This window comes from Lynx rufus, unplaced genomic scaffold, assembly GCF_022079265.1.
Source record: "Lynx rufus isolate CCGP_SWC_20201006 ecotype Redwood Valley unplaced genomic scaffold, mLynRuf1.p SCAF_6, whole genome shotgun sequence".
In the NCBI taxonomy this organism is placed as follows: Eukaryota; Metazoa; Chordata; class Mammalia; order Carnivora; family Felidae; genus Lynx; species Lynx rufus.
In genome coordinates, this window is record NW_025814878.1 from 146,333,098 (window position 1) to 146,359,461 (window position 26,364).

The 26,364-nt window shown below is 55.1% G+C and overlaps 4 protein-coding genes and 1 long non-coding RNA gene across 7 annotated transcripts in view; 3 read left to right on the plus strand and 2 right to left on the minus strand.

Annotated features, from left to right (window-relative positions):
- Positions 1-3,450, minus strand: part of ZFP57 (ZFP57 zinc finger protein) — a 23,043-nt gene extending 19,593 nt beyond the window's left edge. The window contains exons 1-2 of one of the 2 annotated variants that reach the window (XM_047102320.1): positions 3,356-3,450; positions 502-577 (exon numbers count right to left, since the gene is read on the minus strand). In XM_047102320.1, coding sequence (XP_046958276.1) covers positions 502-561 — 60 coding nt within the window. In that variant the 5' untranslated portion in view covers positions 562-577; positions 3,356-3,450. The other variant, XM_047102321.1, reaches the window with a different exon arrangement.
- A 148-nt stretch (positions 3,451-3,598) lies between these two features.
- On the plus strand, positions 3,599-6,000 carry POLR1H (RNA polymerase I subunit H). Its single transcript, XM_047102164.1, has 4 exons — positions 3,599-3,851; positions 3,950-4,050; positions 4,248-4,357; positions 5,787-6,000. Exons 1-4 carry the CDS (start codon positions 3,716-3,718, stop codon positions 5,809-5,811), a joined length of 372 nt encoding a protein of 123 aa, XP_046958120.1. The 5' UTR covers positions 3,599-3,715; the 3' UTR covers positions 5,812-6,000.
- A 2,251-nt stretch (positions 6,001-8,251) lies between these two features.
- Positions 8,252-12,038, plus strand: PPP1R11 (protein phosphatase 1 regulatory inhibitor subunit 11). The gene is made up of 3 exons (XM_047102516.1): positions 8,252-8,487; positions 9,409-9,517; positions 10,845-12,038. Exons 1-3 carry the CDS (start codon positions 8,419-8,421, stop codon positions 11,045-11,047), a joined length of 381 nt encoding a protein of 126 aa, XP_046958472.1. The 5' UTR covers positions 8,252-8,418; the 3' UTR covers positions 11,048-12,038.
- Positions 12,039-12,108: 70 nt separating this feature from the next.
- Positions 12,109-16,831, minus strand: RNF39 (ring finger protein 39). 2 transcript variants are annotated; one of them, XM_047102515.1, is made up of 5 exons: positions 16,469-16,831; positions 15,044-15,066; positions 14,757-14,848; positions 12,945-13,231; positions 12,109-12,746 (listed from the first exon to the last, which is right to left on the minus strand). In XM_047102515.1, the coding sequence occupies exons 1-5, from the start codon at positions 16,829-16,831 to the stop codon at positions 12,657-12,659; spliced, it is 855 nt and encodes a 284-aa protein (XP_046958471.1). In that variant the 3' UTR covers positions 12,109-12,656. The 2 variants fall into 2 exon arrangements, with proteins under 2 accessions (XP_046958471.1, XP_046958469.1); XM_047102513.1 differs by having other exon boundaries at positions 12,109-13,231.
- Positions 16,832-17,135: 304 nt separating this feature from the next.
- Positions 17,136-25,943, plus strand: LOC124528679 (uncharacterized). Its single transcript, XR_006966213.1, has 4 exons — positions 17,136-18,868; positions 21,943-22,184; positions 25,188-25,280; positions 25,600-25,943. It is a non-coding gene; the product is annotated as an uncharacterized LOC124528679 (long non-coding RNA).
- Positions 25,944-26,364: the final 421 nt, after the last annotated feature.

Genomic DNA, 26,364 nt, shown 5'->3' on the forward strand with positions numbered 1-26,364 from the left:
TCTTTTATTATAGTAAGACTCTGTTTTGGCAAGCCAGTAGTCATGAGAAAGAGCCTGCTCCCTACACAGTGTCTCGTACTCCTCCTGGTATTTCTGAGTTATCAGTTGTCTTGTCGCTGTTGCATGCACACCACCCAGACTCTGTCAAAGTGAGGTAGAGGATTTCATAATGGGACCATCTTTTCACTCTGAACACATTTAAACAGGAGCATACCCTCATTACTGACAGCCAGAAAAGATATGTGGGTGTAATAATTGTGATTTCTACTCCATCACTCCTAGGTGAACCCATGAGCTCTGAAAGTTAAATTACCCCACCAAAATCAATAACTAGTGCTTTAAAAATATAGTATTGGGTGCTTTCAACATAGCGTTTTGTTTTGCAAGCATAGATATAGTGAAACACATCTCCAGTGTAGACAGGGGTCACCTGGGCAGGGTTTTAAACCCAAGGCTCCTTCTCCTAGTAGTTCCAAACCATATGACATGAAGATTACTTACCAAGATTTTCTTCTCCAGTGGGGACAGCTGACCTGTAGCAATCCTGGGGTCTGTAGACATTTTAGCCCAGGACAATCTGGAAGATAAAAAGGCAGAGGTAGATTGGCACATAAGCAGTGTCAGAACACATCTACTCACTTACTGACTGAACCAAAAAACCGAAGTGTTTTGGTCAAGGCCAAGGGCATGTCCCCCCAGAAAGAGAAAACCTGCTAAGAGGCAGGGCTACTCCAGGGCCATGTCCTCCATGGGAAACCACTGCATCCCTGTGATGGAGAATTTAATAAGAGCATAAAATCTTCTCATAGAAACAAAAGGCACACATGTCCCGTGGATTCCACGTGAGCCACTCTGAGTCTCGAATCTGGGACTGGGAGGGGGAAGAGACCCGCTCCTTGGTGAGGCGCTGCACAGGCACATCTCCGCTGGACGGCTCAGTGTCCCAGCCGCCCTCTCTGGGGACACTCCCACACCGCAGGGTCAGGAGTCTGTTCTCTTTCTGCAGTTTCTTGGTCCGGGCCCTCTCCGCCTCTATCAGCACATACAGCATCTCTGCCTTCCAACCTTTTGTTCTGAAACTCTGTTCTCATCTGATTGCCCAACCCTCCACCTGCCGGCCTTACACTGCCACTCATCCTTCACCCCAGATCCATTATGAGACCATTCCCCATTGAACCCCCTTAGGATAGGAATTTGGGGTGACTTTTTGTAATTGGTCAGGCTGATGGCTACACAAGGCTGCCAATGTTTCATGTGTCATTCCTGGTCTGAGTCACTATGAGGTCGTAGTGGAGCCACTGGGGGTGTCTGGCACATCACCTCTGTGCCTCTGTTTGTGCTATTTATGGTAAAGAGCATGGGCTCTGAAGCCTGCCCAAGCTGTTTGAGCCCTAATTCCACGGCTTCTGAGGTGTGTGACTCAGGGCAAGTAGCCATCTCTAAGTCAGGTTCCTCATCTATAAAATGGAGATGTAAGACAAAAACCTGCTTCTCAGGGGTCATAAAGAACAAAGGTGGTTGAGATGGAAGAGCCTCGCACAATGCTTGACATATGGTAAGTCCCTATAAGATGGCAGTCATCTCTCTTCCACAGGTCAAGCCCTGGCTCTCTATAAAGTCTTTCTGGATGATTCTATGTAACAGTGATTTTGCCTTCTGAACACTTAACACTTTCTACTTCTACGATTCATTTGAAAACCAATCGGGGTTTACACCGTGACACCCATATTCCTGTATCATTTTTAACATTTTCATGCTGAAATTTAGACTCTTAAAGGGTGGTAACTACAATTTATATCTACAAACACAATGTGGTTATATTATTGTAATGAATCTGGTATCAAACATTGGATCTCCCTGACCTCTTAGGCACATTCCTGTTTGCCTATAAATACCTTTTTATATTGTTTTAATTTAACTTTTAGGTAACATACACTGCAATGACCCATGTTGATATTTTAAAAATATGACCACCTTATTTATTTCTCCATACACAGAATCTAGCACAGCATCTAACATGAGTATGTGATCCCAAGTGCTCAAAATGATCTGTTGATTGATCATCCCTATCACATGACATCATCCCTCTCTTACATTCCCTGTACTGCCGTATCTCCCTTTTCACTGGGACACTTGCTAGTCTCCCTTAAGGTGTACAAGCACTTCCGTGTCCTGTGCTGGTCCTTGACTCTCACTCTGCCCTCCCAGTACTCGGACTGCATTCTAATCGTTTGTGCTCCTGATGGTCAGATAATAGTCTGCAACTTTGCAGCCCAGCCTTGGCCTAAAGACTGGGCATAAGTGCCTCATCAGTGAGGTTGTGTTGGGAAAGGGCCACGCCTCACAACGCTGGCACATGAGGACAGTATTCAGCTCACGGTGGTTGGGCACTGAATACTGGTCAAAGTGAAAAGGGAGGGAGAGAGGGGAAGAGCTCATTTCGATGTCCATTTCCAAAGGACACACATAGAAACTGCCTACACAATGGGCTCAGCACCAGACCCCCTTAAGACCACGTGACAGCCAGGTAAGTGAAATTATGGGGCCTGTCTTGCTCAGTAGCTTGCTCCGAGTTTCAATCCCTTCACTACTGTGTGTTTCCATTACTGCAGAAAACGGTGGAGCGGGGTGCCTCCCGAGGAGGGAACCACAGCTCGTCTCCTCCAGAAGGTACAGTGGTGGCTCCACCACTCCATATGTAAAGGACTCGGCACCAGCTTGGCTGGGCTGGTGGGGCTGGGAGGGAAGTAGGACCGCCAACGAGAAGCCGTCCCTTCAGGATCACGAGTTTCTACTTTAGACTGTAGATTACAGACGAATGAAAACAGGTCGGTCTTGTGTGTTTTAACTCACGTATTACGGAAATGTCTACTGTCTACCCAGTGGACGCCGGCAATTCGCAGTTGGCTGGACAGGATTCGGAGGCCCCGGTGGAGGTGGGTCCCAGACCCGAAGTCAGCCTACGGCATGGGGAAACGCTACCCACGGCCGTGGCCTCACCAGGAGGCGTGTCAGGACCTGTCCCGCTTCCCCAGGTCCACCCGCAGCACCTCCTGCGCCTCAAGAAGCCCGCTCACTCCTCTTCGGGCCCAGGGCAGCCCCCGAGGCGGGCGTGCGGGGCAGGAGGCCCCGGGAGCGCAGGAACCTGACGGTCCGGACTCCGAGCTGAGCTTTCATCCTCAGCGCAGCCGCAAGAGGGAAATTCCGGCTCTAGGGCCGCACAGTCCCCAGAAATCAGTATTCGGGAAGGCTCCTTCGTTTTTCAGAGGCAGCACCCCAAAGATTGATCCAAGAAACAACTATCCCAGGACTGGATCCTCAGGGGGGGAGCGACCGGAGGCGCAATGCTCATTACCCAGTTTCCCGAACCCGCAGAACCAGGGGGAAGGCAGCGCCCCTGCGTCCTCCGCAGACGTCCTGATCCGGCTCCGGGAACCTCCGGCCACAGCCGCGCTCACTTATGACGTCACAGCAAATGGTGCCTGCAGCTGGGTCGCGGGGACAGGCCGGTCGCGGTCGCGCTCACGTATGACGTCACAACCAATGGCGCTCGCCTCGCGTTGCGCGACACGCTTTGCGCAGTCGCGGTCGGGCGGAGAGGAGGAGGGCTCGGTGGAGGGCACCGGCGAGGCCCGCCCACGTCCAGGGACCGACAGGGAGACCGGCGGGGAGACCGGCCGCTAGCTCGCGCACAGACCCCTACCTCGTGTGGCTCATGGACTCTGGGCGCTCCCGCTCCCACTTCCAGTCGGACCTGGACTTCTGTCCGGACTGCGGCTCCATCCTGCCCCTGCCCGGGGTTGAGGACACGGTCACCTGTATCCGCTGTGGCTTTTCCGTCGACGTGCGAGGTGAGGGGCTGGCGCGGCGGCCGGAGCCTGCGGGCGCGGGGAGTGGGGTCAGCGCCCCCTCCCCGCCCATGTCCATAACCTGTTCTCACTGCGCGCAGACTTCGAGCAGAAGGTGGTCAGGACCACGTTTGTGTTCCACAAGGTGGGGACGGCGGTGCCCGTGGCGGCGGACGAGGGCCCTGAGTTCCAGGGGCCCGTGGTAAGTAACCGACGTCGCGGACTGGCCCCATCAGGGAGCGCGGGGAGGAAATGCAGGCGTCAGCGCAGAGATCGGGACCCAGATCCCGGAGAGGGAAGCGGGGTGTCTGCAGCAGCAGCGTGTGGTGTGAGGACCGTGGGCTCTGGTTCCGGGTGGGCCCCCCAGGACACCCTGACACGCCCGTGCTGACCCGCCAGGTGGACCGGCGCTGCTCGCGATGCGGCCACGAGGGAATGGCCTACCACACCCGGCAGATGCGCTCAGCCGACGAAGGGCAGACCGTCTTCTACACCTGCACCAGCTGCAGGTGCGTGTCCTGCTGCCTTCTGCCCCTTCTCTGTTCACTAACCACATTGATGCGCTGATTTGCTCCCTGTGCGGGATAAACCGTTAGTTTCTCTGTTCCCATCCCTTATTTCTGTTCAGTTCAGGTAATAGGGGGATTTGTGGGGTTTTATTTTTGAAAATTACATTTCTCTTAGCCTTTTTATAGCCACTGAACTAACCCTTTTGAGATATGCAAAAGCAAAAGGAAAACTGGAAGGCGAGTATTGCTCGCATGTTATGTTGGAATTTCCTCTACACTCGAGTTAGTTTTCCTTTTCTGAGCATTAATCGCGTGTGCCTTCAGTCCTTCGTCTTTGGTGTTCTGTAGTTTCACCAGAGTATATCAGGATGTGCTTTCTTTTCTTGATCCTGTGCTGGACTTTCTAAAACAGGATTATTTTCCTCCGTCATCCTTGGAAAATTATCAGCCATTATGTCACTAAATATCGCTTTTACCCCATGTTCTCAACTTTCACATTCTAGAGCTCTAATCAGTTTATTAAGCCCCCTTCTGTGTTTCATTTTTTCCCATCCCTTTTCTCATCATGCTGCCTCTGCCTCCTACAGTTCACTAATTCTGTCTTCAGTTTATTCCAATTATTGTTACTTAAAAATTTTTTTTGAATTCTACTTCATTATTTTTCAAATATCTTCTGTCATAATTAATAATTCCCAATTTCTAAGTCATACTTTATTTATTTTTAAAATTTTATTTTAGAGCACAAGTGGGAGAGAGAGGGGCAGAGGGACAGAGGGAATGTCAAGCAGGCTCCATGCTCAGCGCAGAGCCCAATACAGGGCTTGATCCCATGACCCTGAGATCATGCCCTCAGCCGAAATCAAGAGTCAGATGCTCCAGTTAATACGTCCCGCTTTTGATTTCGGCTTAGGTTGTGATCTCAGGGTTCCAGACTTCCAGCCCCACGTTGGGATCTGTGTGCAGAGCCTGCTTATGATTCTCTCTGTCTGCCCCTCCCCCGCCTTGCTCTCTCTCAAACTAAACAAATAAACTTAAAAGAAGAGATGCTCCACTGATTGAACCACCCAACCTTAGGAAGTGCTCCTAAGATTTTATTTTTAAGTGAGCTCTACACCCAATATGGGGCTCAAACTCAGAACCCTGAGATCAAGAGTGACATGCACCTGGAATCAGCCAGCCAGGTGCCCCATTTGTTAACTTTTTTTTTTTTTAGTTGTTTATTTTTGAAAGAGAGAGTGTGAGCAGAGGAGGGGCAGAGAGAGAGGGAGACAGAGTCCCAAGCAGGCTCCACACTGTCAACTGAGCCTGATGCTCAACCGACTGAGCCACCCAGGTGTCCCTCCTCCTTTGATCTTTTAATTGAATGTCTTGTCTTATGCTGGAGCCTCTTCTTTTGCTCAAATATAATGACTCGTTTCTTTCTCCATAGGTTTCAGGAGAAAGAAGACTCTTGATTTTTTTTTCTGGGCAACTCAGCGATCCCTCCCTCTTCTCTTCCTTTGAAGGTGAAGGATATTGGGTTCTTAGATCCCTTGTCCATCCTAGGTGCAATGGTTTGCTCCCATAGGACATTATTATGTGTCATTGTCCCCAGAGTACACTTACTCTATTTTTCCTTATTAAAGTTATATTTTTTTATATAAGCCAGACATCTGTATGTTATTTATATGTCTTGTTCTGACAGGAATTTAAATGAACTTACAGAGATATATTTGTTCTTTCAGTGAGTATATGAGCTACAAAAAATAATATAAATTAGAACAAGAAAGAAAAAAAAAAGAGCCAAGAATGGGACTAATATAAAAAAGTAATTATAAGTCTTCCATCACTAAATGTATTTGGTTCCTGAGTTTAGGGAAACAAACGAGGAGTTGGGAGAGTGGGATACTCAACAGGTAACTTAACCAGATCTCTTGACATGTGAATTTGGACAACAAAACATCTGTTACCAAGGGATACCAGTATGTACTTGGTACCAATTGACACTTTGAAAATTGTTTTGCTATTGCCCTTGAGATAAATGTAATACATATTCATCGTAATCATATATAGAGAGGCAAAAAGAAAAGAGTATTTTTTTGTGAATCCCACTGCACAGAGATACTGTCTTTTTTAATGGGCTTTACTATACATGCTGAGTTGTATCTTGATTTTTATCAGTTTGAACCAAAAACTTGTAGTTCAAACACAACATATTCAGATTTACTCTGGAAATCTGTATTTTTGCATTCCTTGGCTTAAATGGTGATCAAAGGGTGATAGTAACCATGATTACCTTGTAATTGTGTGGCCTTTATATGTTCAGGGCTCTCAAACTTACCGTCTTGTTGTTTGTTTTTAATTTTTTTTTTTTAAGTTTATTTTTGAGAGAGAAACAGTGTGACTAGGGGAGGGGCAGAGAGAGGGAGACACAGAATCAGAAGCAGGCTCCAGGCTCCGAGCTATCAGCACAGAGCCCGATTTGGGGCTCAAACTCACCAACCATGAGATCATGACCTGCACCGAAGTCAGACACTTAGCCGACTGAGCTACCCAGGTGCCCCTACCCTGTCTTGTTTGACCCCCATAGCAACTTGGAGGGATGCGCAGGGCAGACTTTACTGTGCATCTGAACTTTCCCACCCCACTTCTGAAATCTGAAACAAATCTGTTTTATCTACCCCATTTTAAGCCTCCCCTGGCCCATAACACCGACTGGGTAAGGTCCAAGTTTCTGAGCAACATACAGGACCTCCTGCATAAACGCACCTACCTGCCAAGCCTCACCTGATACTCCTCTTACATCCCAAGCAACGCAAAACTGCATTTTCTTCAGTGCACACACTGAATTTGTAAACAGCTCTCTACCAAACAAAAAGCCATTTGCTGCCTTCCAGTTCCTTTTACCCCTCTTTGCTTCCTTAGAAACATGCACCTGTTTCTATCATCACACAAACTTACGACCATTTCTGTGCTTGATCGTACTCCCCTCCACCCCAGAGAGCGTGCTGGCAAGAAGTAAGTAAATTCAGTTTCACAGAAGAGATTAGTATCTTTCAGTGTCTAAGATGTTAGTCCTACAGCTTCCCCTTCAGGGCTTCCCCATCAGGCTGGGAGCTGTAAGGCCGAACACAGAGCCAGCAACAATCCCGGTTGAAGGCCCCATTAAGGACCTTGCCCCAACACCTGCACACACACAGGGCGACCGCCAGAACCCATCCTTTTATTTACTTTATTTTTTAAGGTTTATTTATATTGAGAGACAAAGAAGTTCACACAAGGTCTGCGCTGTGAGTGCGGAGCCCCACGAAGGACTCCATCCCACGATCCTGGGATCATGACCCAACTGGTAATCAAGGGTCTGGCGCTCCAGGACTGAGCCACTCAGGTGCCCCCCACCCCACAACCCATTCGTGATCGAGTGCTTCTCCCTGCTCCTGGGGCCCAATTCTCCATTCCCAGAGGCAAGGAAACGGAAGACCCGCTCAGGCGGGGTGGTTACTACCGCCAGGACAGATGTTCTCCCCTGCACCTGCACCCCCATCCCGTACCCCCAACCCCACTGCACCGGGCAGCATCCGCATCCGCTCCCACTGCACCGGGGGCCGCACCCCTATCCCGCATCCCCACACCCGCGCTGCGGCGCCCCACGGGATCTGCCCTTCCGGACCGCCCCTCCTGGCGCTACTCTGCAGCGCTTGCGCCCCGCCGCCCACGCGCCACACCCGCAGTGACGCCTCTTCCGCCAAGTCAGTGGCTCCTGCTGGCGGCGCCTGCGCACTGTCACGTTACGGCGGAACTAATCCGGCGACGCCTGCGCTTAGACGCGTGCAGTGCCGTGGAAGGGAGAAGGGGAACTACGGAGTGCGTCACACCCGGAAGCAGCGGGCCGGAAGTGGGGTTGGACAGGTTCTCCCCAGGGGTGGGGAAACGGAGGCCCAGGAGGAGGGGGAAAAAAGAAGGTGGAGGATCCTGGCTGCCACCCTGAGTCCGGCCCGGCCCGCTTAGAACCCTGAGACACAGAGAAAAGGAAGGGCGTGTCGTCCCCCTTCCTCCCCTCCTCCCTGTCCTCAGCCTTAGCCATGGCCGAGGCAGGGGCCGGGCTGAGTGAGACCGTCACTGAGACAACGGTTACCGTGACAACCGAGCCCGTGAGAAAGGCGGGGGGGGGCGGTGATACCGGGAGGGAGGGGATAGGGCTGTGGGCCGAGTGGGGTCGGATACCTGGGCCGGGGACAGTCGCCAGTACTGGGGCTTTGGGCAGCGGTAGAGATGCTGCCGGAGGCTACTCAGGCGACACGTGACAGAGAGTTAGAGTCGGGGCGCAGGAGCTGCTGCGCGCGGGCGGGGCTGGAGACCCAGGGACCGGAGCTCGGGGTGTTGGGGTGGGGGGGGGCGGGGGGATCGAAGGGCTCCATGCGAAGGCTTGGCTGCAGGCAGGCTGGCCGCCAGCACAGCTGCCAGCACGTGTTTGTGCAAGGGGTGGGCGTGAAGGGAGGTGCAGGGGTCGCGGGAAGGAGAAGGGCGAGATGGGAGAACTGTTGAGAAATAGAGACACAAGTAGCCTGCCTGCAAGAACGGGTTGAGTTGCTTTCAGAAAGAGGGTGTAGTCGTTACCCCCGGGTTATGGGGGGACGCGTGGGTGCGAGGGGGTAGGTAGGTAAGAAGAGGGGAGCGCCGGGCTTGAGGATGGGAGAGATCAGGACGTGGTTCTTTCTCTATGGGAGTCAAGGGTTAGGTACTGGGGACTGAGGAGATCGTGCTCAGGTACTAATACCACCGAGGAGGATTTGGGGAGGAAGACGGAGAAACAGCGAGGATTATGTTTTCCTTTGAAGACTTGCTGGGACCTTCCCTAGGTTAGGAACTGTGTCTTCCCCATGTCCTAGCAGTTGTCACAACCCCCCAAGGGTCTCCTTGAGGTCAGAGACCTGCTCCAGTTGCCCTTTCCCTGCACTCGGCTCCTCTGTTGGTCTGTCTGGGGCACTAACTGAACCGGGCCCTCGGGAGGGAGCTGGGCAGGTCAGGAGGAGGGAGCTAGCTGTGTCTGTCTGTCCTTCTTAACCTTCCAGGAGAACCGGAGCCTGACCATCAAACTACGGAAGCGGAAGCCAGAGAAGAAGGTAGAATGGACGAGTGACACTGTGGACAACGAGCACATGGGACGCCGCTCATCAAAGTGTGAGTGTTTCCCTCTTCCATCTGCTCACACCTGCCCACAGGCCTGTCTGCCACCTGCTCACACCGGCTCCCAGGCCTCTTTTCACCTGCTCACACCTGCTCACACCTGCCCACAGACCTGTCTGCCACCTGCTCACACCTGCCCAGGGGCCTGTCGCTGCCACCTGCTCACACCTGCCCCCAGGCCTGTCTGCCACCTGCTCACACCTGCTCACACCTGCCCACAGGTCTGTCTGCCACCTGCTCACACCTGCCCAGGGGCCTGTCACTGCCACCTGCTCACACATGCCCACAGGTCTGTCTGCCATCTGCTCACACCTGCCCACAGGCCTGTTGCTGCCACCTTCTCACACCTGCCCCAGGCCCATCTGCCACCTGCTCACACCTGCCCCCAGGCCTGTTGCTGCCACCTGCTCACACCTGCTCACACCTACCCACAGGCCCATCTGCCACCTGCTCACACCTGCCCCCAGGCCTGTTGCTGCCACCTGCTCACACCTGCTCACACCTACCCACAGGCCCATCTGCCACCTGCTCACACCTGCCCCCAGGCCTGTCTGCCACCTGCTCACACCTGCCCACAGGTCTGTCTGCCACCTGCTCACACCTGCCCAGGGGCCTGTCACTGCCACCTGCTCACACCTGCCCCAGGCCTGTCTGCCACCTGCTCACACCTGCCCAGGGGCCTGTCACTGCCACCTGCTCACACCTGCCCCCAGGCCTGTCTGCCACCTGCTCACACCTGCTCACACCTGCCCACAGGTCTGTCTGCCACCTGCTCACACCTGCCCAGGGGCCAGTCACTGCCACCTGCTCACACCTGCCCCAGGCCTGTCTGCCACCTGCTCACACCTGCTCACACCTGCTCACAGGTCTATCTGCCACCTGCTCATACCTGCCCCAGGCCTGTCTGCCACCTGCTCACACCTGCTCACACATGCCCACAGGCCCGTCTGCCACCTCTCACACCTGCCCACAGCCTGTCACTGTCTACTTGTCACACCTGTTCACACCTGCCCAGGGGCCTGTCACTGCCTCGGTGATTCCAGGCATCGGGGACATGAGGCTAAGACTGGAGGAAAAGGGAGGGAGGGCTTGTCCTGGGACAGACCAGGGCCTGAAATCAGGAGGCATCAGCGGGCAGAAGCGAGGCTTTAGACCCTGGCCAACAGGAGGAGGGTTTGGGGGCCTGAGTCCCCGGGGGGTGGGCCTGGGGAAGCTGGGTCTTGCACGGTGGAAGCAGTTGTTACTGAGATCTGGTGGGTGAGGAACTGACTGTATCTTAACTTTTGTCCCTTTTTTACTGGGCTCCTCCCTCCAACTCCAGGCTGCTGTATTTATGAGAAACCTCGGGCCTTTGGCGAGAGCTCCACTGAGAGCGATGAGGAAGAAGAAGAGGGCTGTGGTCATACACACTGTGTACGGGGCCACCGCAAGGGACGGCGTCGTGCGACCCCAGGACCGAGCCCCAGCACCCCTCCCCAGCCTCCTGACCCCTCCCAGCCTCCTCCAGGGCCAATGCAGCACTAAATTCCTCTCTGCCCCACCATTCCTGTGTCTGTCTGGCCCTGAATGTATTCATGTGGCTACTTGGGGACTAAACCCATGGTTTGACCCCTTCTCCAGCCCCCTCCTGCCCTCTCCTCTGCCTGACGGAGGGAGGAGGAGAGGAGGGTGAACAGAGATCCTGGAATTCTGACTTGCTGCTATTCCAGAACCCAGGCTTCTGGGTTCTCCCAGCCCTCATTTCTCCTTCCGGTCCTCATCCTCTGCTCTCCTGGGATCCAGGCGTCTTGGTTCCAGTCTCTTCCCTTTGTTCTCACTGCCAAACTGCCTGTCCTGGGATCCAGTCTCTTGGCCCCTTGCATTCTCTATTTGAGTCCCAAACACTTAAATTGGGTTTTCAGCAGTCCCAGCTTTCACTGCCAGGGTCCCAGTTAGATTCCGGGCAATCTTGCCCTAGCTATGCTTGTTAATCCTGGCTTGGAGCTCTTCCAGTAATGTATTTATATAAGCCTGTGGGATGTGTGGGCTCCCAACCCTACCCCCTCATGCCCTCCAGAGGGGCTGGGAGAGAGAGAGGTCTTTGCTTTATCACCTTTAATGGAAAAGGACATAGTGATGGCCTCTCCTCACCCTTCTCACGTGATACAGGATCTGACAAAGCTGGCTTGGGGATTGGACACCTAGAGCCAGCCTTCTCCTGCATCTTGTGGCTTCAGAGACAGATCCAGCTTTGTCCCATGGACCTGGGTCCCTGGGAGAGGAAGCGAAAGGGAGGGAGCAAAGAGATGGGGATACGTCCCCTACACTACACTCTTACCCCTTCCTTCCTAGGCTTTGATGTTTCTGCCAGCCCAGATGCCCAGCTCCCAGCCCTCCCCACTCCTTACTGGGATCTTGAGATCATTTCCTAGGCCTCTTGCCATGCACAGTTGCAGAGATGAGTCAAATCATACCACCACTGAGATCTCATTTATTGCCACAGATGCACAAAATAAATAACCCAACATCTCAAAAAGTGTTAAATATGGGCCCATTTATACATATGGGGAGAGATGAGATGCTGTGTACAGGGATGGTTTTGGGGTGTTTGGGCCAACCCCCCCTGCTGAGGAGAGGAAAGGGAGGTAGCAGCCTTGGCTTACTGTGTGTGCAGGGGGGAGTCAGGAAGGTTCCTAACGGGACAAGGCTGTGAGCAAAGGAAGCAGTCACCATGGAGTAGAGCTGGCCTGCCCCCTCCCCAGAACGGCATTGAGCTCCATGGAGGACTCTGAGACCCAGGCCAGAGTCTGGTGAATAAACCCCAGATTGGGCAGGGAAGTCGGAACCGTGGCCCGAGGAGAAGGCACTGGGCCCTCTGAGACCAGCAGAGGCCGGGGTGGGAGGGGAACGCTTGGCTAGTGGGGCCTCTGCGTAGTGGACACCACTGTTGCCCAGTATTGGGGGGCAGGGCCTGTTCCCCAGCTCAGGTCCAGGGTAGCAGGCAGCCGTGGAGAGGCAGGTGGCAAGCGTCCCAGAGGGAGGGGCAGGAAGCGGGAGGCCAGCCAAGATCTTCCTGCTTGGGAGAAAAGAGACTGTGGCTGGGTGGGGGTGTGTGTGGACGAGGCGGCCCCCGGCACAGGCGGGGCGAGGCGGCTCAGCCCTCTGCCGGCACGATGCGCAGCGGGGCGCGGGCGTCACGCGTGCAGAGCAGCGGGAAGACGCGCTGCCCCAGCGTCCCGGGCGCCTGGAAGGCGAAGAGCAGGTCGAGCGAGCGCCCGTCGTAGAAGGCCACTCGGCCGCGCTCCCAGTCCACGTCCACGCGGATGCGCCGCGGCGGGGGCCCCGTGCCGCCCACCGGGGTGGGCTCGGGCTCCGTGAGCGCCCACAGGCGGCCGGCGCGGCCCTCCACGGCCCACACGGCCCCCGCCGGGCACAGCCCCACGCGGCCCTTGCGCCGCACCGACTCGCCGGCCGCGCCCACGGCGTAGCGGGCTTCGCCGCTGTCCTGGTCCCCGTCCTCCTGGTCCCCGGCGGCGGCCGCGGTCTCCACCTCCCAGCAGTGCCGGCCAGCCCCGAAGCCCTGCGCGCCCAGCACCGCCGGGAGCTGGTCGAAGCGCGCGGGGCCGTCGGGGGGCGCGGGCGTCCCCGGCGGGGCCAGCCGGACGCTGCGGCGGTCCGCTGAGATGAGCAGCTGGCGGTGTGCGGTGCCTGGGTCCAGGGTCAGGTCGGCTGCGGAGGGGAAGAGGGGGGCCGGGTCAGGGTCAGCGGGGGGATCTGCGCAGCAGAGGGCACCAAAGAGGCCTCCCAACTGCTCCAGAGGCAGCTGTGGGGCCAGAGCGGGAGGAGACAACCGCCGCAGGGACGGGCGGCTTCCGTAGAACCGTCCTGGAGAAGCCCTGGCCGGCCTGGCGAAGGCGGCACAGGGCGAAGATCATGGAGAGGCTGCTTGGGTTGGGGGTTGGGAGAAGAGTGGGGCTGATCCAACTTCCAGGGAGGAGTGAGGACCGATACCGCATCTACTGTGATGGTGGTGGGGCGTGGGAACTGGGTCAGCAGGATGCGGAAGGAAGGTGGCCCTGAGGAGGAGGACTGGCAGGGGGTGCTGGGACCCCAGGCAAAAGTGGGAGTGGCCTGGGGCAGAGGAGGAGAGAGAAACAATCCCGGCCCTGTGTGTGTGGTTTGCTTTTGAGGAAAGGTTTCTGGATTGGGGTGCTAGAAGTATCCTGGGTTATGGGGTATGGTAGGTAACAGGAGGGTGGGGCACCTTTCCTGGCAGGCTTTTTTTTTTTTTTTTTTAAAGAGTTCTTTTGTAGGTAATGTCTAGACCCTATGTGGGGCTAGAGCTCAAAACCCGAAGATCAAGAGTTGCATGCTCAAAAAAAAGAGGGGGAGGGGGCGCCTGGGTGATGGCTCAGTCAGTTGAGTGGCTGACTCTTGATTTCAGCTTAGGTCATGATCCCAGGGTCGTGGGATCACGCCCTGAATCCGTCAGGCTCTGCACTGAATGTGGAGCCTGCTTGAGATTTATTCTCTCTCTCTTCCCCTCTACCCCTCCCCCCCAAAACTGAAAACAAAACAAAACAAAAGCGTTGCATGCTCTGTCGACTGAGCCAGACAGGTTCCTCTTTGGCTGGCAGCTTTGGTAGCAAGCCAGGAGCCCCACCCCCACCCCCCTGGGGGCTGCAGAGAAGGTCCAGAGCCCCAGGGGCAGAGACAGAGCAAGAGTGGTGGAAGCAGCTGACCTTCCAGGGTCGCGACAGATAAGAGGGGGGAATTGCTGGAATATGAAGAACTGAGGATTGACGTTGAGGGTCGAATTATGTTCCTCCCGAAAAGAAATGTTGTAGACTCTCAGGACCTCAGAATGTGAACTTAGTTGGAAACAGAGTCTTTACAGAGGTAATTAAGTTAAAACGAGGTCATTAGGGCAGGCCCTGGCCCAATGTGACTGGTGTCTTTACAAAAAGAGCAAGTTTGGACCCAGAGATGGATGAGCACAGAAGGAAAACAATGAGAAGACAACAGAGAGGACATCTGAGGGGGAAGGCTGGGAGAGAGGCAGGGCCGTGGAAGGAGCCCATCCCACCAACACCAGCCTCGACTCCCAGAGCTGACACGGTGGGTTTCTGTGGTCCAGCCCCTCAGCGTGTGCTGCTTAGTGCTGCCTCAGGGAAGTCCCACAGACCCCAGAAGAGACTCGATCTTGTCTGAGAGGGAAGACTGTCACTCAGTGCATCCCTCCCTCCCCCCTTACCGGTCAGTCTGTGCAGCATGTTTTTGACCACTGGATAATCTTCGGGGACGTCGTCGTCTGAGTTAGATGACTTGGGTGTTGGGGCGTCAAGTCTGGACAGGTGAGGGAGAAGGGTCAGGAAGTCCGTAGACACCCTCTGCCCTCTGACGCCCCCACCCCGACCTCACTGACATCTCTGGGGCCCGGAAAAGCTGTGTGTGAGTGAGGACAGAGAGGTGAGCCCACGGAAAAGGTGACGGATGTGGCAGCTGGTGGTAGAAAGGAAGGAGCAGTAAAGCGGAACTCACCTCCTCCATGTCTTCCTCGTGTCCTGGGATGGGCAGAAGAGAACATGGATGTGAGCTCTGGGCTTTGTCCTTGGGCAGCCCTCCTGTCCTCCCCTCCCTCAGGTAGCTGGGACTCGGTTGGTGAGCCCCGGCACCTCTCACAGTGACCTCTTCACCCCTGGGCTCCCCCTTTCCTCAGTCTTCCCTTGTCCTTTCATGGCCCTCCTTCCCCTCCATCACCGTCCACCGCCCTCCTCCCCTTCCCCAGCTTCATCCACACCTGGGACTTGCCCCCTTCACCCTTCAGAGTCCCCCGGCCTCATTCTGTGTCTCCTAATCTGCCTTCCTGAGGGTGTCCCTCTCCTCCATCACTCTGACCAAACCCCCGAGCCCTGGGGCTAAGAGTTGGTGTATAAAAGCCTTGTAATAAAGCTGCTTCCCCTGTTGCCATAAAAGCCCAGTGGCGTTTATTGGGCCCTTGGCTTTGTGTCTCTACCCTGGCCTAGGCGGCAGCTGGACTCCAATGTGTCCCAGGAGGCCCAGCAGCTCGGGACACCGCGCTGGATGCCCTCCAAACACCAGGAACTCCCCTCCCCCCTCACTGTCCAGTGGGGATGACTGGAGCGGCCCAGTGTGGTGGCGAAGGGAGGGGCAATTTGCCTAATCACGCCAATTACACCTGGACTAATTAGGTCTATGTAGACTTCAAAGTGTGGAAGCAAGACCTGAGACCGGCTAGGCTGCTGGGGAGAAGCCAGTCAGGAGTCCCGGACGCCTGGGGGTCGGGCAGGGAGTAGGGGCAGGGAAGGTTAGGGTTAGGGCTAGGGTTAGGGTTAGAGGAGGGGCCCGGCCAGAGGCCGGGCTGCAGGCTCACGGGCCCCGCCTCCGCCGTCGCCTCTCCCGGCCAGGGGCCCTGGGAGGAGTGGAGCAGGACGCTCACCAACAGCACGGCGAACGCTGCCCTCCTCCACTGATGGCCCCAGGCCGCCCTTCTCTCCGCTCCGGCTTCTCGCGCCCCGCCCCCCCACCAGAGCCCGCCTTCCCCCCCCCCGCCTCCTCCCCCAGGTTGGTTCCGACACCCACCGTCCCCCTCCCAAGACCCCGCCGTCCCCCTCGCGCCCTCCCCCAGGCTGTTTCCCACCCCCGCCATCCCTCCCCCCAGACCCCACCGTCCTCCTTCCCCTGAGACCCCGCCGTCCCCCTCCCAAGACCCCGCCGTCCCCCTCGCGCCCTCCCCCAGGCTGTTTCCCACCCCCGCGGTCCCCCCAGACCTCACAGTCCCCCTCCCCTCAGACCCCGCCCCTCCGCATTTCCCGCGCTCCGCGTCCCGTCTCCTTTCCTCTGCGCGCCTGAGACCCGCTCCCCTCTTGCTTCCCCACGTACTGCTGTCACCCCGCCCCGTTCCTCGGCCCCCACAGCCCCAACGCGCCCCCGGCCCCGCCTCACCTCTCCGCGCGGGTCCAGGCAGCCCATGGTGGGGATGCGGCCCCCCCTGCGCCTCCCCGCGCGGGCGCCCGCCTCGGCCAGCTTGTCGCGCAGTCCCCGGCTGATGCGCACCTCCACCGCCAGCCGCACGTTAGACCTCAGGCTGCGGCGGGGGCACGGCTGGCCGCAGCGGGGGCAGGCGGGGACGGGCGCCGGGTCGCCGGCGGCCGGAGGGGCGCCCCAGCGGCGGGCCAGGCACGCGCGGCAGAAGCTGTGCTCGCACGCCAGCAGCACCGGGTCCTCGAAGGGGCCCCCGCACAGCGGGCACGTCGCCAGCTGCTCCAGACGCTGCACCAGCCCCGGGCCCAGCTCGGGCGCCTCCATGGGAAGCGCGACCCCCGCCCGCGGGCCGCGCCTGCTGCGAGCCGAGCGCGGGGCCCTGTCCCCGCCCGGCGCATGAACCTTCGGGCGCGCTGTGGCCCCTCTCCGAGCAGTGGCGGCCTCCGCCGCCCTCCCCGCCGCGCCAGGCTTTATAGGGAGGAGGAGGCCCCCGCGGCAGGTAAACACCGGGCCTTGCGCAACAGCTCACCTGGTTCTCCAGCTTCCCAGCTCGGGTCTGGGGGAGGAGGGCGGGGGACGCGCGCGCCCGGGTCCTCGGGGCGAGCAGGTGCTCGGGAGGGGGCGCTCTGGGGGCAAGGCCGCACCGTGGGGGCGGGGGTCGCCTCCTTGTCACCCCTCCGGCGCCCCAATCTCATCTCCGCCCCGGGCCTGTGCTGAGCCGGTGGGCAGAGCGCCCGGGCTCGCTTTCGGCGTGTGCGCCCACATCGCCGGGGTGTGAGTCACTCCAGGCGGCCGGCACACCCACTTCCCCGGAGTTGGAGGCGGGAGCGAGGATCCAGGCCTCGGTCTGGTGTGTGCTGTCACTGCTGGTGAGTCTTTCCTTTCCTCCCTGCTTGCTGCCTTACCTATTAAGGGCTTAAGAACTCTCTGAAGCTGTGGGGTAAGGGAGGGGGGAGCAGGCGCCCCCGCTCAGGTCTCTGGGAGTCAGTTCTACGTCTGGCTGGGCCTCCCCTACTTCTACTCTCTCCCCACCTGTCTCTAGTTCTTTCTCTCAGTTTTTCCCCGTGTGGGTTTTTATTTCCACTTTTCACCCTTCTTTGGGGTGTACCTAGGGTTCATCTATTTCAAGTCTCTTGGTAAACAGTGGCCCAGAGAGCTGGCCTTGCCAAGGTCACAAAGGCCGGGAATAAGCAGAAGCGGGGCCGTAGCCAGCCCTGATCTGTGCCCTAGCTGTGACGCCCCGCTGCCTCTGTTTCATTTGAGATCCCCAAAACCTCCCCTCTGCTTTCCAAAATCTTCCCTCTGATCTTTCCTCTCCCTCCCCTCTCATCCATCTCCTGGCTCTTCCCTCCTCTCCTCTCTTCCCACGCCCTCCACCTGCTAGTTCCTCTGCGGCTCTCACGGGAGGCCTGTCTGTCTGCCTGCCCTGCAGGGTTTGTGGGGAAGTAAACATCTGTCCACGAGTGTGCTCGCACACACTGTTGTACAGACCTGTCTGCTCACCCATCACGTCCAAATTCCCCACGGACAGAGGCGTTCACATAATGCAGAGGCCACAGATGTACCCAGTCTCAGACACACTGAATACCACTGGGGTGGACAGCGAGGGTTTCTCAGGGACACAGAGACGTACTCCAAGAAAACACGCAAAGAGACGCTGTCATTAGTTTTATTGTCAATAAGAACAATGCGGCAGCCGTAGGTCTTTGGGGAGCAGCAGCTCAAAGACAAACATAATAAAGATCGGGCAGCCCTTGAGGCACCCTTCTCCCCACCTCTGCTCCACACTTACCGGGGAGACACTCAAATTGGACACCGTGATAAACCCTCACAAATAAACACATGTGTATTTATCTTGGAACAAAGCTCTCAGCTCAGTGCTCATAAGACCTACAGCTACAGATACGACCCAAACCTGTTTTGTAAAACGGGCTTTCGTGCTGTGGAAGATGGAGTCACTGTCCCCCAAGATGTCCACGTCTTAATTCCTGGAACCTGTAAATCTGTTACCTTCCAGGGCAAAGGGGAATTAAGTTTGCAGATGGACTTAGGGTTGCTGATCACTTGGGTTCGAAACAGGGAGATTTCTCTAGATTATCCACAGGGGTTCAAGGTCCACAACATCCTTAAAGGCAGAGGACAGAAGCAGGAGAGAACAACCAGCGAGAGACGTGTGAGAAGCACTCAGCCTAACACTGTTGACTTTGAACACTGAGGAAAGGGCTGCGTGCAGAGGAAGCAGACGGCCCCTCGGAGCCGGAAAAGGAAGGCAATGGACTCCAGGAGGCCTCCAGTCCTGCGGATGGCTTGATTTTCACCCAGTAGGACCCACTTTCGACTTCTGAACTGCAGGACTGTGAGGTAAGGGTGCGCGATTTGCGTTTGTGATCATTTGTTACGGCAGGCTCTGCTTCCCCTGTCCCACAAATCTCTGACCCTTGGGGACTCTCTGCACCTGTTTTTTTCGCCCCTTCAATCTGTCACATGTTCTGGAGTTCCCTGTGTCTCTTGGTGTTCTTGCCCATTCTCTTTCTGTCTTCCTTCGGATCGCTTCATCTTCTTGGTTCCATCCCCTCCTCAGGGCCTTTCAGACATTGGGTCCTTTCCAGATCTGGGCCTGGAGAGGTGGGGAAATGGCACGCGAGTGTGTTCAGAGAGCTGGCGTTCACAGCACAAGTGTCTGCTGCGGCCTGCAAGGTCTGCTCTGCAGTTCCGTTCATGTTCACGTGAGAATGACCTGGGCAGCTTTTAGGTTCCTGATGTCCAGGAGACACCGCAGGTCAACTGTACAGAATCTCTGTGGATGGGGGGGAGGAGGTAGGCATCAGGAGTTTTGAAAGCTTTCCAGGAGATCCCAATGTTTAGGCACGTGGTGACCCCACAGTGTGACGTGATGAGGGTGAAGTGTGCAGATGGACCTACCCTCCCCAAATCAGCCCCCATTTCGCTGTGCTAGACGCAGGGCTCACATTGTTTGCTCCCTGAGCATACGCGGGCTGATCTCCCCGCCAGGTGTGTGCACTTGCTCGGGCCCCGCTTCCTCCAGAGCTGGACGAGGCTGTGTCCGTCTTGTCATCCAGGGCTCAAGCCACATGGAACACTTCAAGAGAGGATGTCTTTCCCCATTGTATCTCAAGTTGCTTTCCTCATCTTTACCCAGATGTACTGTCTTTGTGGTATTTATCACTATCTGAAATGGTCTGCTTATCTGTTTCGAGCTGTTTCTGTCCAATAGAAGGTAGTTTTATAGGAACAGGAACCTAGCCTTTATTATGTTCACCTTGCTTTCCCTGAACCTGGAACGGTGCCTGGCACTCAGCAGGTCTCAATAAATAGACAGTAGAACCTTGACTGCGAGTATCTTGTTCTGCAAGACAAGCAAACATTTCTGATAAGTTTTAACTTGATAAACGAGTGATGTCTTGCAATACAAGTAGTACGAGATGTGGAATGTCACATGATCAACACTGAGCCAATGTTCTCTCTCTCTCTCTCCCTCTCCGCGCCCCCCCCCCCCCGGGGTTGTGGGTGATCGTCTCCCATGCTCGGATGCTCAGTCTCAGGCCGAAGTGTTTGGCAGAAATCAGTGACTTTTCAGCACGTTGGAAGGTGCTCGTAACTGGCACTAGTGTATTTTTTGTTACTTCCAAGCACCTGTGGACAGTCCTTTGCTTTTCCAGAAAAGTGAGCTTAGGAACGCTTTGCTTCATTCTAGGTCAGGCTGCCTGCAGATATAGACCCTTTCCTCTGCTCCTCGTCGCCAGTTACATTAAATACAGTATATGACAAGAGTTTATCGACACTGCGCTGTAGTCAACATCCGTGCGAGCGTATACAAGGGCCCCCATGCAGAGAAAGATTCCGTGGAGCCAACAGGTGGCAGTGATTCTGTCAGTGATAGTGAAAGTCTTTCTACACAAGAACCCTCCTCTCTTGCCTCCCTCACACCAGCCGTGAAAGTTTTCAAAGGGAAGTGCAGGTTAATTTGTTTATTTTTCTTTATATTTTCTTGATTTTTTTGTATTATATTACAATATTGTAATCATTTTTATATGAATGATGGGTTGTGGAACGAATCACCTGAGTTTCCATTATTTCTTATGGGGAAATTCACTTTGATATGCAAGTGTTTGGATTACAAGCATAATTGTGAACAAATTATACTCGCAAACCAAGGTTTTACTGTACACCCAGCCATTGAACTGCCTGCCGACTCTTGGGCAAACTGAAGTGTCTTCTGGCAAACTCTCTTAGACCTTCTAAATGTGCACAATATTCTTCTCCTCAGTCAGCAATCATTGCACACTGGCAGAGGCCAGGCATGGTGCTGGGGGACACCCACATAGTATGTGGCATGGCATTCAGCCTGTGCTCCGGAAGCTCATGGTCTAGTCATCACATGCCTTCTAGAAACAAACGTCAGGGACTCCTGCTAACAGTGCTTCTGCTCAGCCTCTACCCGGTGCTCCCCATGAGCCCACACCTAGTGGCTCCCAGACACATAGTGCAGGGGTGGACATTTGGAGACGGGCACTGCCGGGAAATGTCTCACTTCTCAAGGCTTTCTCCCTCTCCTGCCAGAATCCCTAACAACTCTGCCTGAACCCTCTGATCCCTGTTCTGGGCTCATTCTACCTCCAGAGAGCTACATGGGTGGAGGTGACCCTTGGTATGTGCTGGGTTGGCTTTGTGGGCCGACTGACCGCGACTGGATCCCGCCTCCCTCATACCAGTCCCCACCCCTTTCCAGCTGCTTCCAGGAGGTCTCCCCTCTCACTGTGGAAAGGGAGGTGGTGGAGGTGGGGCAGGCCTTAGCCCATCTGCTACTTTCTTTCTTTCTCTTCTGCTTCTTTCTCATTTCGTTTATTCTTCAGCCTGGCTCTCCTCCATGTCCATGACATCCCCATCCGGTCAAAGAGTTCACAAGTCTTCAGGGGGTGTTAAGGTGGAGAGAGGTGTTTGGGAGATTGAGGACCAGACAGTCCAGGTCTTTGCCCTCAGGGAATGTGACAAGGAGATGAAGCTTTGTCCCTCATCCACCAGAATCCACCACTGCCGAGTTAGGGAGTGTGACGGTGCACAAAGGTGTACCCATCATCCACCCAGAGCTGTCATTACTGAGTTGTAAAGGTGGACTGAGGATTATGTTGACAGATTGTAGGATGAGTGGGAATGATTTCAGGAAGGCCTCCTGGAGGCCGTGACTTGTAAACAAAGGGCAGGTTGGGTTGAGTGGGAAAGAAATGGAAAAGCCTGAACCAAAATCGTGAAGCGTCTTTGGGGAGAAAACTGGAGAAAGAGATCTCAGGGGATAAGAAGCCTAATTAAGGAAGCGCAGTTCTTTCTCAGGCCTCACTCACTGTGCCCTGTTGCCCAAGACTTTCTTCAATGTCGGTTGCTTCTGTAAGGACTTGTGTTTTTTGTTTTTTTTAAAGACTCTGCTGTTTACAATGTGCAGCCGTCCCAGGAATTGCTGCACATACTCTGGGGAGACAGCCCTGATGGGAAGGGGGCTCGAGGCAGACAGAGGATGAAGTTTCCAGCAGATCAACCTGATACTCATGGACATGACCCCGGTTGCAAGCCCGGCACCCTCCCAGCCCGCGCTCTGTAGCTCTGTAGCAGCTCTGAGCTGAGAGGATGACTCAGATTCCTGGGGTTAAGGATTTGCTTTCAGGTAGAGCTGCTGAAATTCAGACCCACTGCCTCCACCCCTGTGTTCTCTCCCTGAGGCGTTATGTCCTGTCTTCTGAGACTTGATTTTCTCTTTCCTGTCCCCCTCCTTGAAGCCCCTGCTCAGGGCTAATGGTGCCTGTGGGGGGGTGGTTCCTCCCTCACCTTTATCCTGGATGCTCATTTGTTCTCTGTCCTTCTGACCACCACCCCCCCCCACACACACACACAGCAATGTCACTTTATCCACCCTTTAAGCTGCCCTACAACATTCCATACTCATTCTTCCCTCCAGTGTGTCCCCAGACCTCCTCATCCCGCCTCCCCCCCCCCGCCCCCTTAGGGGCCATGCATTTGCTCCTGCATTCAGGTGGGCTCCCAGCAAGCACTTGCTGAGTCCAGCACTGTGCTGGGAACTCTGGTACAGGGTGAGCAGGCCAGCCATGGTCCCTTGTCCTCTGGCAAATTAGATTCTGTTGGGAAAGACTAACCATAAGCAAGTAAACAAATAAATGAACAAGATAATTATAGATGTGATAAGTGCTTTGAAGAACATAAAGCGGGTAATATAAGAGGAATTAAGTGGAGGAGGTGTGCACGACTTTGACAGGGTGTTAGAAAACGCTTCTCTGAGGGGTGATGTGTGAGCCAAGCTCTGGGTGGTGAGAGGGAGCCCCCAGGCTGGGGGGCAGGGGGGCAGTTCTTAATGCTCTGAGTGTGACCAGTGGTGAGGTAGGAGGTGCACAGGCCCTGACAGGTGACAGGCGCTGGGCTGTGTTCTAAGAGCCAGGATTACAGGGTCGGTCTGTGCATTCACAGACCCAGCAGCCTTCACCTCCCTTCCTGCTGTAAGTCTGGTCCTCCTCTGCCCCCTCACATTCGGGATGAGAATCCGTTTCCATGTCCACCCCCCGCAGCGAGAACAAGCCTTCCAAACAGACGATTTCCTATGCTGTGCCGGGCACCAGATGCAGCTAACTGGCTTCTGTTCTCACACTTTGAGGTCACGGAATCCCAGATGGGTAGAGCGTTAGAACTGACAGGGACGTTATCACCACGTAGCCTAATGCTTACATTGCAGATGAGAAAACTGGGGTCCACAGGAGTGACTGTGCTCATCCAGGGTAGCTGGGGTGCGAGCAGGCCAGCCCTTCTAGTCCCCATCCCTCAAGAGTGCAGGAAGGTTGCTGCCTGTCTCTTCTACACTCATTTCAAATAAAGAGGTGCTCACTGACCACTCTTGTATGTTCAGGGTGAGGCCCTGCTTGACCAGGAGTAGAAGGAGCGAATGATGAGGTCCAGGCACACTAACACTGATGTATGACAATCAGCATGATGGCCACAGCCTGTGGACAGCAAGAGAGACACCAGACAGTCATGTGCATGTCCACACAGTGCCGTGAAGGGAGCTGCAGGTGCTGAGGACCAGGTCAGGGAGCAGAAACTACTCTCTGTCTGGTCTGGTCGGCGGCAAGGGATTCAATACAAGGAACCACGTGATAAGAGAATCATGGAAAGGCCTGGAAGGTCACAAGGCTCTAGCTGGACTCTTGGTTTCAAGGTCAGTCAGTCAGAAGCACTCCCAGAAGCACTGCCCCCACTCCCACGTGTCTGCTGGAGCTCGGCCACCTCATCTGCTGTAGGAGGGGGGCCTCCCTCACTCTTGCCTCTTGAATGTCATACAACTACATCCAACTGGGGAAACCCTAGCTGCAAAAGTTCCTGAGAAGTAGAGTTTGTTTTACTTTCCAACCTCTCCAAATAGAAGGGGAGGGACATCATTCCACATATCTAGAGTTGCCAGATAAAATATGGGACGTCCAGGGGCGCCTGGGTGACTCAGTTAAGCGTCCGACTTCAGCTCAAGTCATGATCTCGCAGTCCCTAAGTTTGAGCCCTGTATCAGGCTCTGTGCTGACAGCTCAGAGTCTGGAGCCTGCTTTGGATTCTGTGTCTCCCTCTCTCTGCCCCTCCCCTGCTCATGCTCTGTCTCTCTCTGTCTCAAAAATAAATAAAAACATTAATATATATATATATATGTGTGTATATATATGTGTGTGTGTATATATATATATATATATATATATATATGGGGTGTCCAGCTAAATATGAATTTCAGATAAACAATGAATTCTCTTAGCATCAATATCTCCCAAATACTGTATGGGGAATACTTATACTAAAAAATGATTGATTATTTATCTGGGATTTAGATTTAAATAGATGTCTTATGTTTCTGTTTGCTGAATCTGGTGAGCCCACAAAGACCTGGCACAGGGCTCTGGTTTAGATGGGGGTGTTGAGGAAGGCCCCTCTGGGGAGCCAACGTTCAAGAGGAGACCGGAGAGATGAATAGAAGTTCGTCAGGCACAGAGAGGAGGGAAGGGCATTCCAGGGGCAGAGAACAGCTTTACAAAGACTCTGAGGAAAGGGCCAATGGGGGCCGATTTAAGGAAAGCTGGTATATGGTGAGCTGCAGGTGAAGGTAGTGCCCGTAGATGAAGACTCAGGAAGAGACCAGACCACACAGGGTCTCCAGTTAGAAGGAGCTGAACGAGACAGGTGTGGAATAAGAGTGACCCAGGGCCTCTGCAAGCCGGTGGTGGCCCCCAGAGTCTTGTGGGTTGGTTGTCCTGAAGAAAGAACGTGCTCCAATGATCTAGGTGACAGGCGGTGACCCGGAAAGGAGCAGGCCAGCTTCAAGTGTTTTGTTGATGGAAGCACCATCCTGGTCACTGGGGTTCAGGGGAATCAAGGTTGAGTTCCTGGCTCTGGGAATGGACTAGGTTCATGCAAAGTGAGCTTTGGGTGTTGACATGGGACTGCAGAAGAGGAGGCCAGGACAGAGGGACACCAGGGCACCTCCTCTGGGTCTCTCTATAGAGCACCCCCTCCCCTGCACTTACCTGCTTGGTCCTTCTCTCCCTCCCTACGTGTCCGCCTCCACCTTATCTGCTTTCCTATTCTTGCTCTCCCTCTGCTTGTCCTCATCCCATTTCCTGGACAGAATCAAGCTCCGTCAGTGCGGTGGATGGAGTGTAGAAGCCAGAAACGGAAAGCTTTCCCATGGCCCTGTGGTCCACAGTCTCCCAGCGGACCGGTAAGCCATTAAATCTCTTCCTGGTTCCAGGAAGGACTAAGGTTGGACTCAGGCAGCCAGGGAGGTTGGAGACATCCTCTAGCAGATGGGAAACCCATCAGTCCAGACCCCTCATTTTGGATCTTTGCCCATTGTGACTAAACTAGGTAAGATCCTGCCCAGTGTGGAGGAATGCACACCCTATGCAGAAACAGTGGGATTTCCAAGATTTGACTCACTTCTTGTCAGTTTTGTGATTATAGAGTGGAGACATTTATATTGATGTCAGAGACTTGTTTTAATGATCAAAGGAAATCATTTGTATTCATTTATTCAACAGATATTTATGAAGCCTCGACAATGTTTCAGAGACTGTGTTGGGAGCTGGAGCCTCAGAGAGGATGAGGCAGACAAGAATGTGCCCTCATGGGGATTCCATTCTGGTGGGGAAGACAGGTCGATAAAAATGGGAAATGCCTGACAGGAAGCTGGGAAGGAAGGGAGGGAGTAGTGTGTAGATGGGTCTGGGTTACAGTTTCAGCGGGTGGTATTTGAGCAAGGTGAAGGGATTGGCCAGGCACTAGGAGAAAAGTGGTGCCGATTGAGGGAGAGGTGGGGCAGAGGCCCTGAGGCAACACTGTCGTGGGTGGGATGTAGCCTGAAGGCCTGGTGGCTGGAGCTGGAAGGAGGATCCCTGGGGCGGGGGGGGGGGGGGGGGGGGGGGGCCGGGCAGGGTCTCGAGGACTCTGGCTCCAGGGGAGGCGAGCCTGGCTCAGGAGACAGATGGCAGGAAGAGGCGCTGGTGTGGGTGGAGGCAGAGGGGCAGGAGGTGGGATGTGGGAGCAGGGAAGGGCCCCTCGACTGAGGGCACTGCCGGGGCTGCGTGGTGGGTCGTCAGGGGTCAAGTGTGAACTGTCAGCGCCCAGTAAACACGTGCCATCGTGAGCCAAGGAAGACCAGTCTTCACCGCCTCTTCATTCTTGGGTCCCACTAACCACTCCCGAAGCGTGTGTGACAGTGTCACAAGGAAGAGACTGGGCCAGAGGGTGGGGCCTCAGTGCTTCTGCCCCCAGCTGACCCCCAGGGACATGGAGGCACAGAGAGT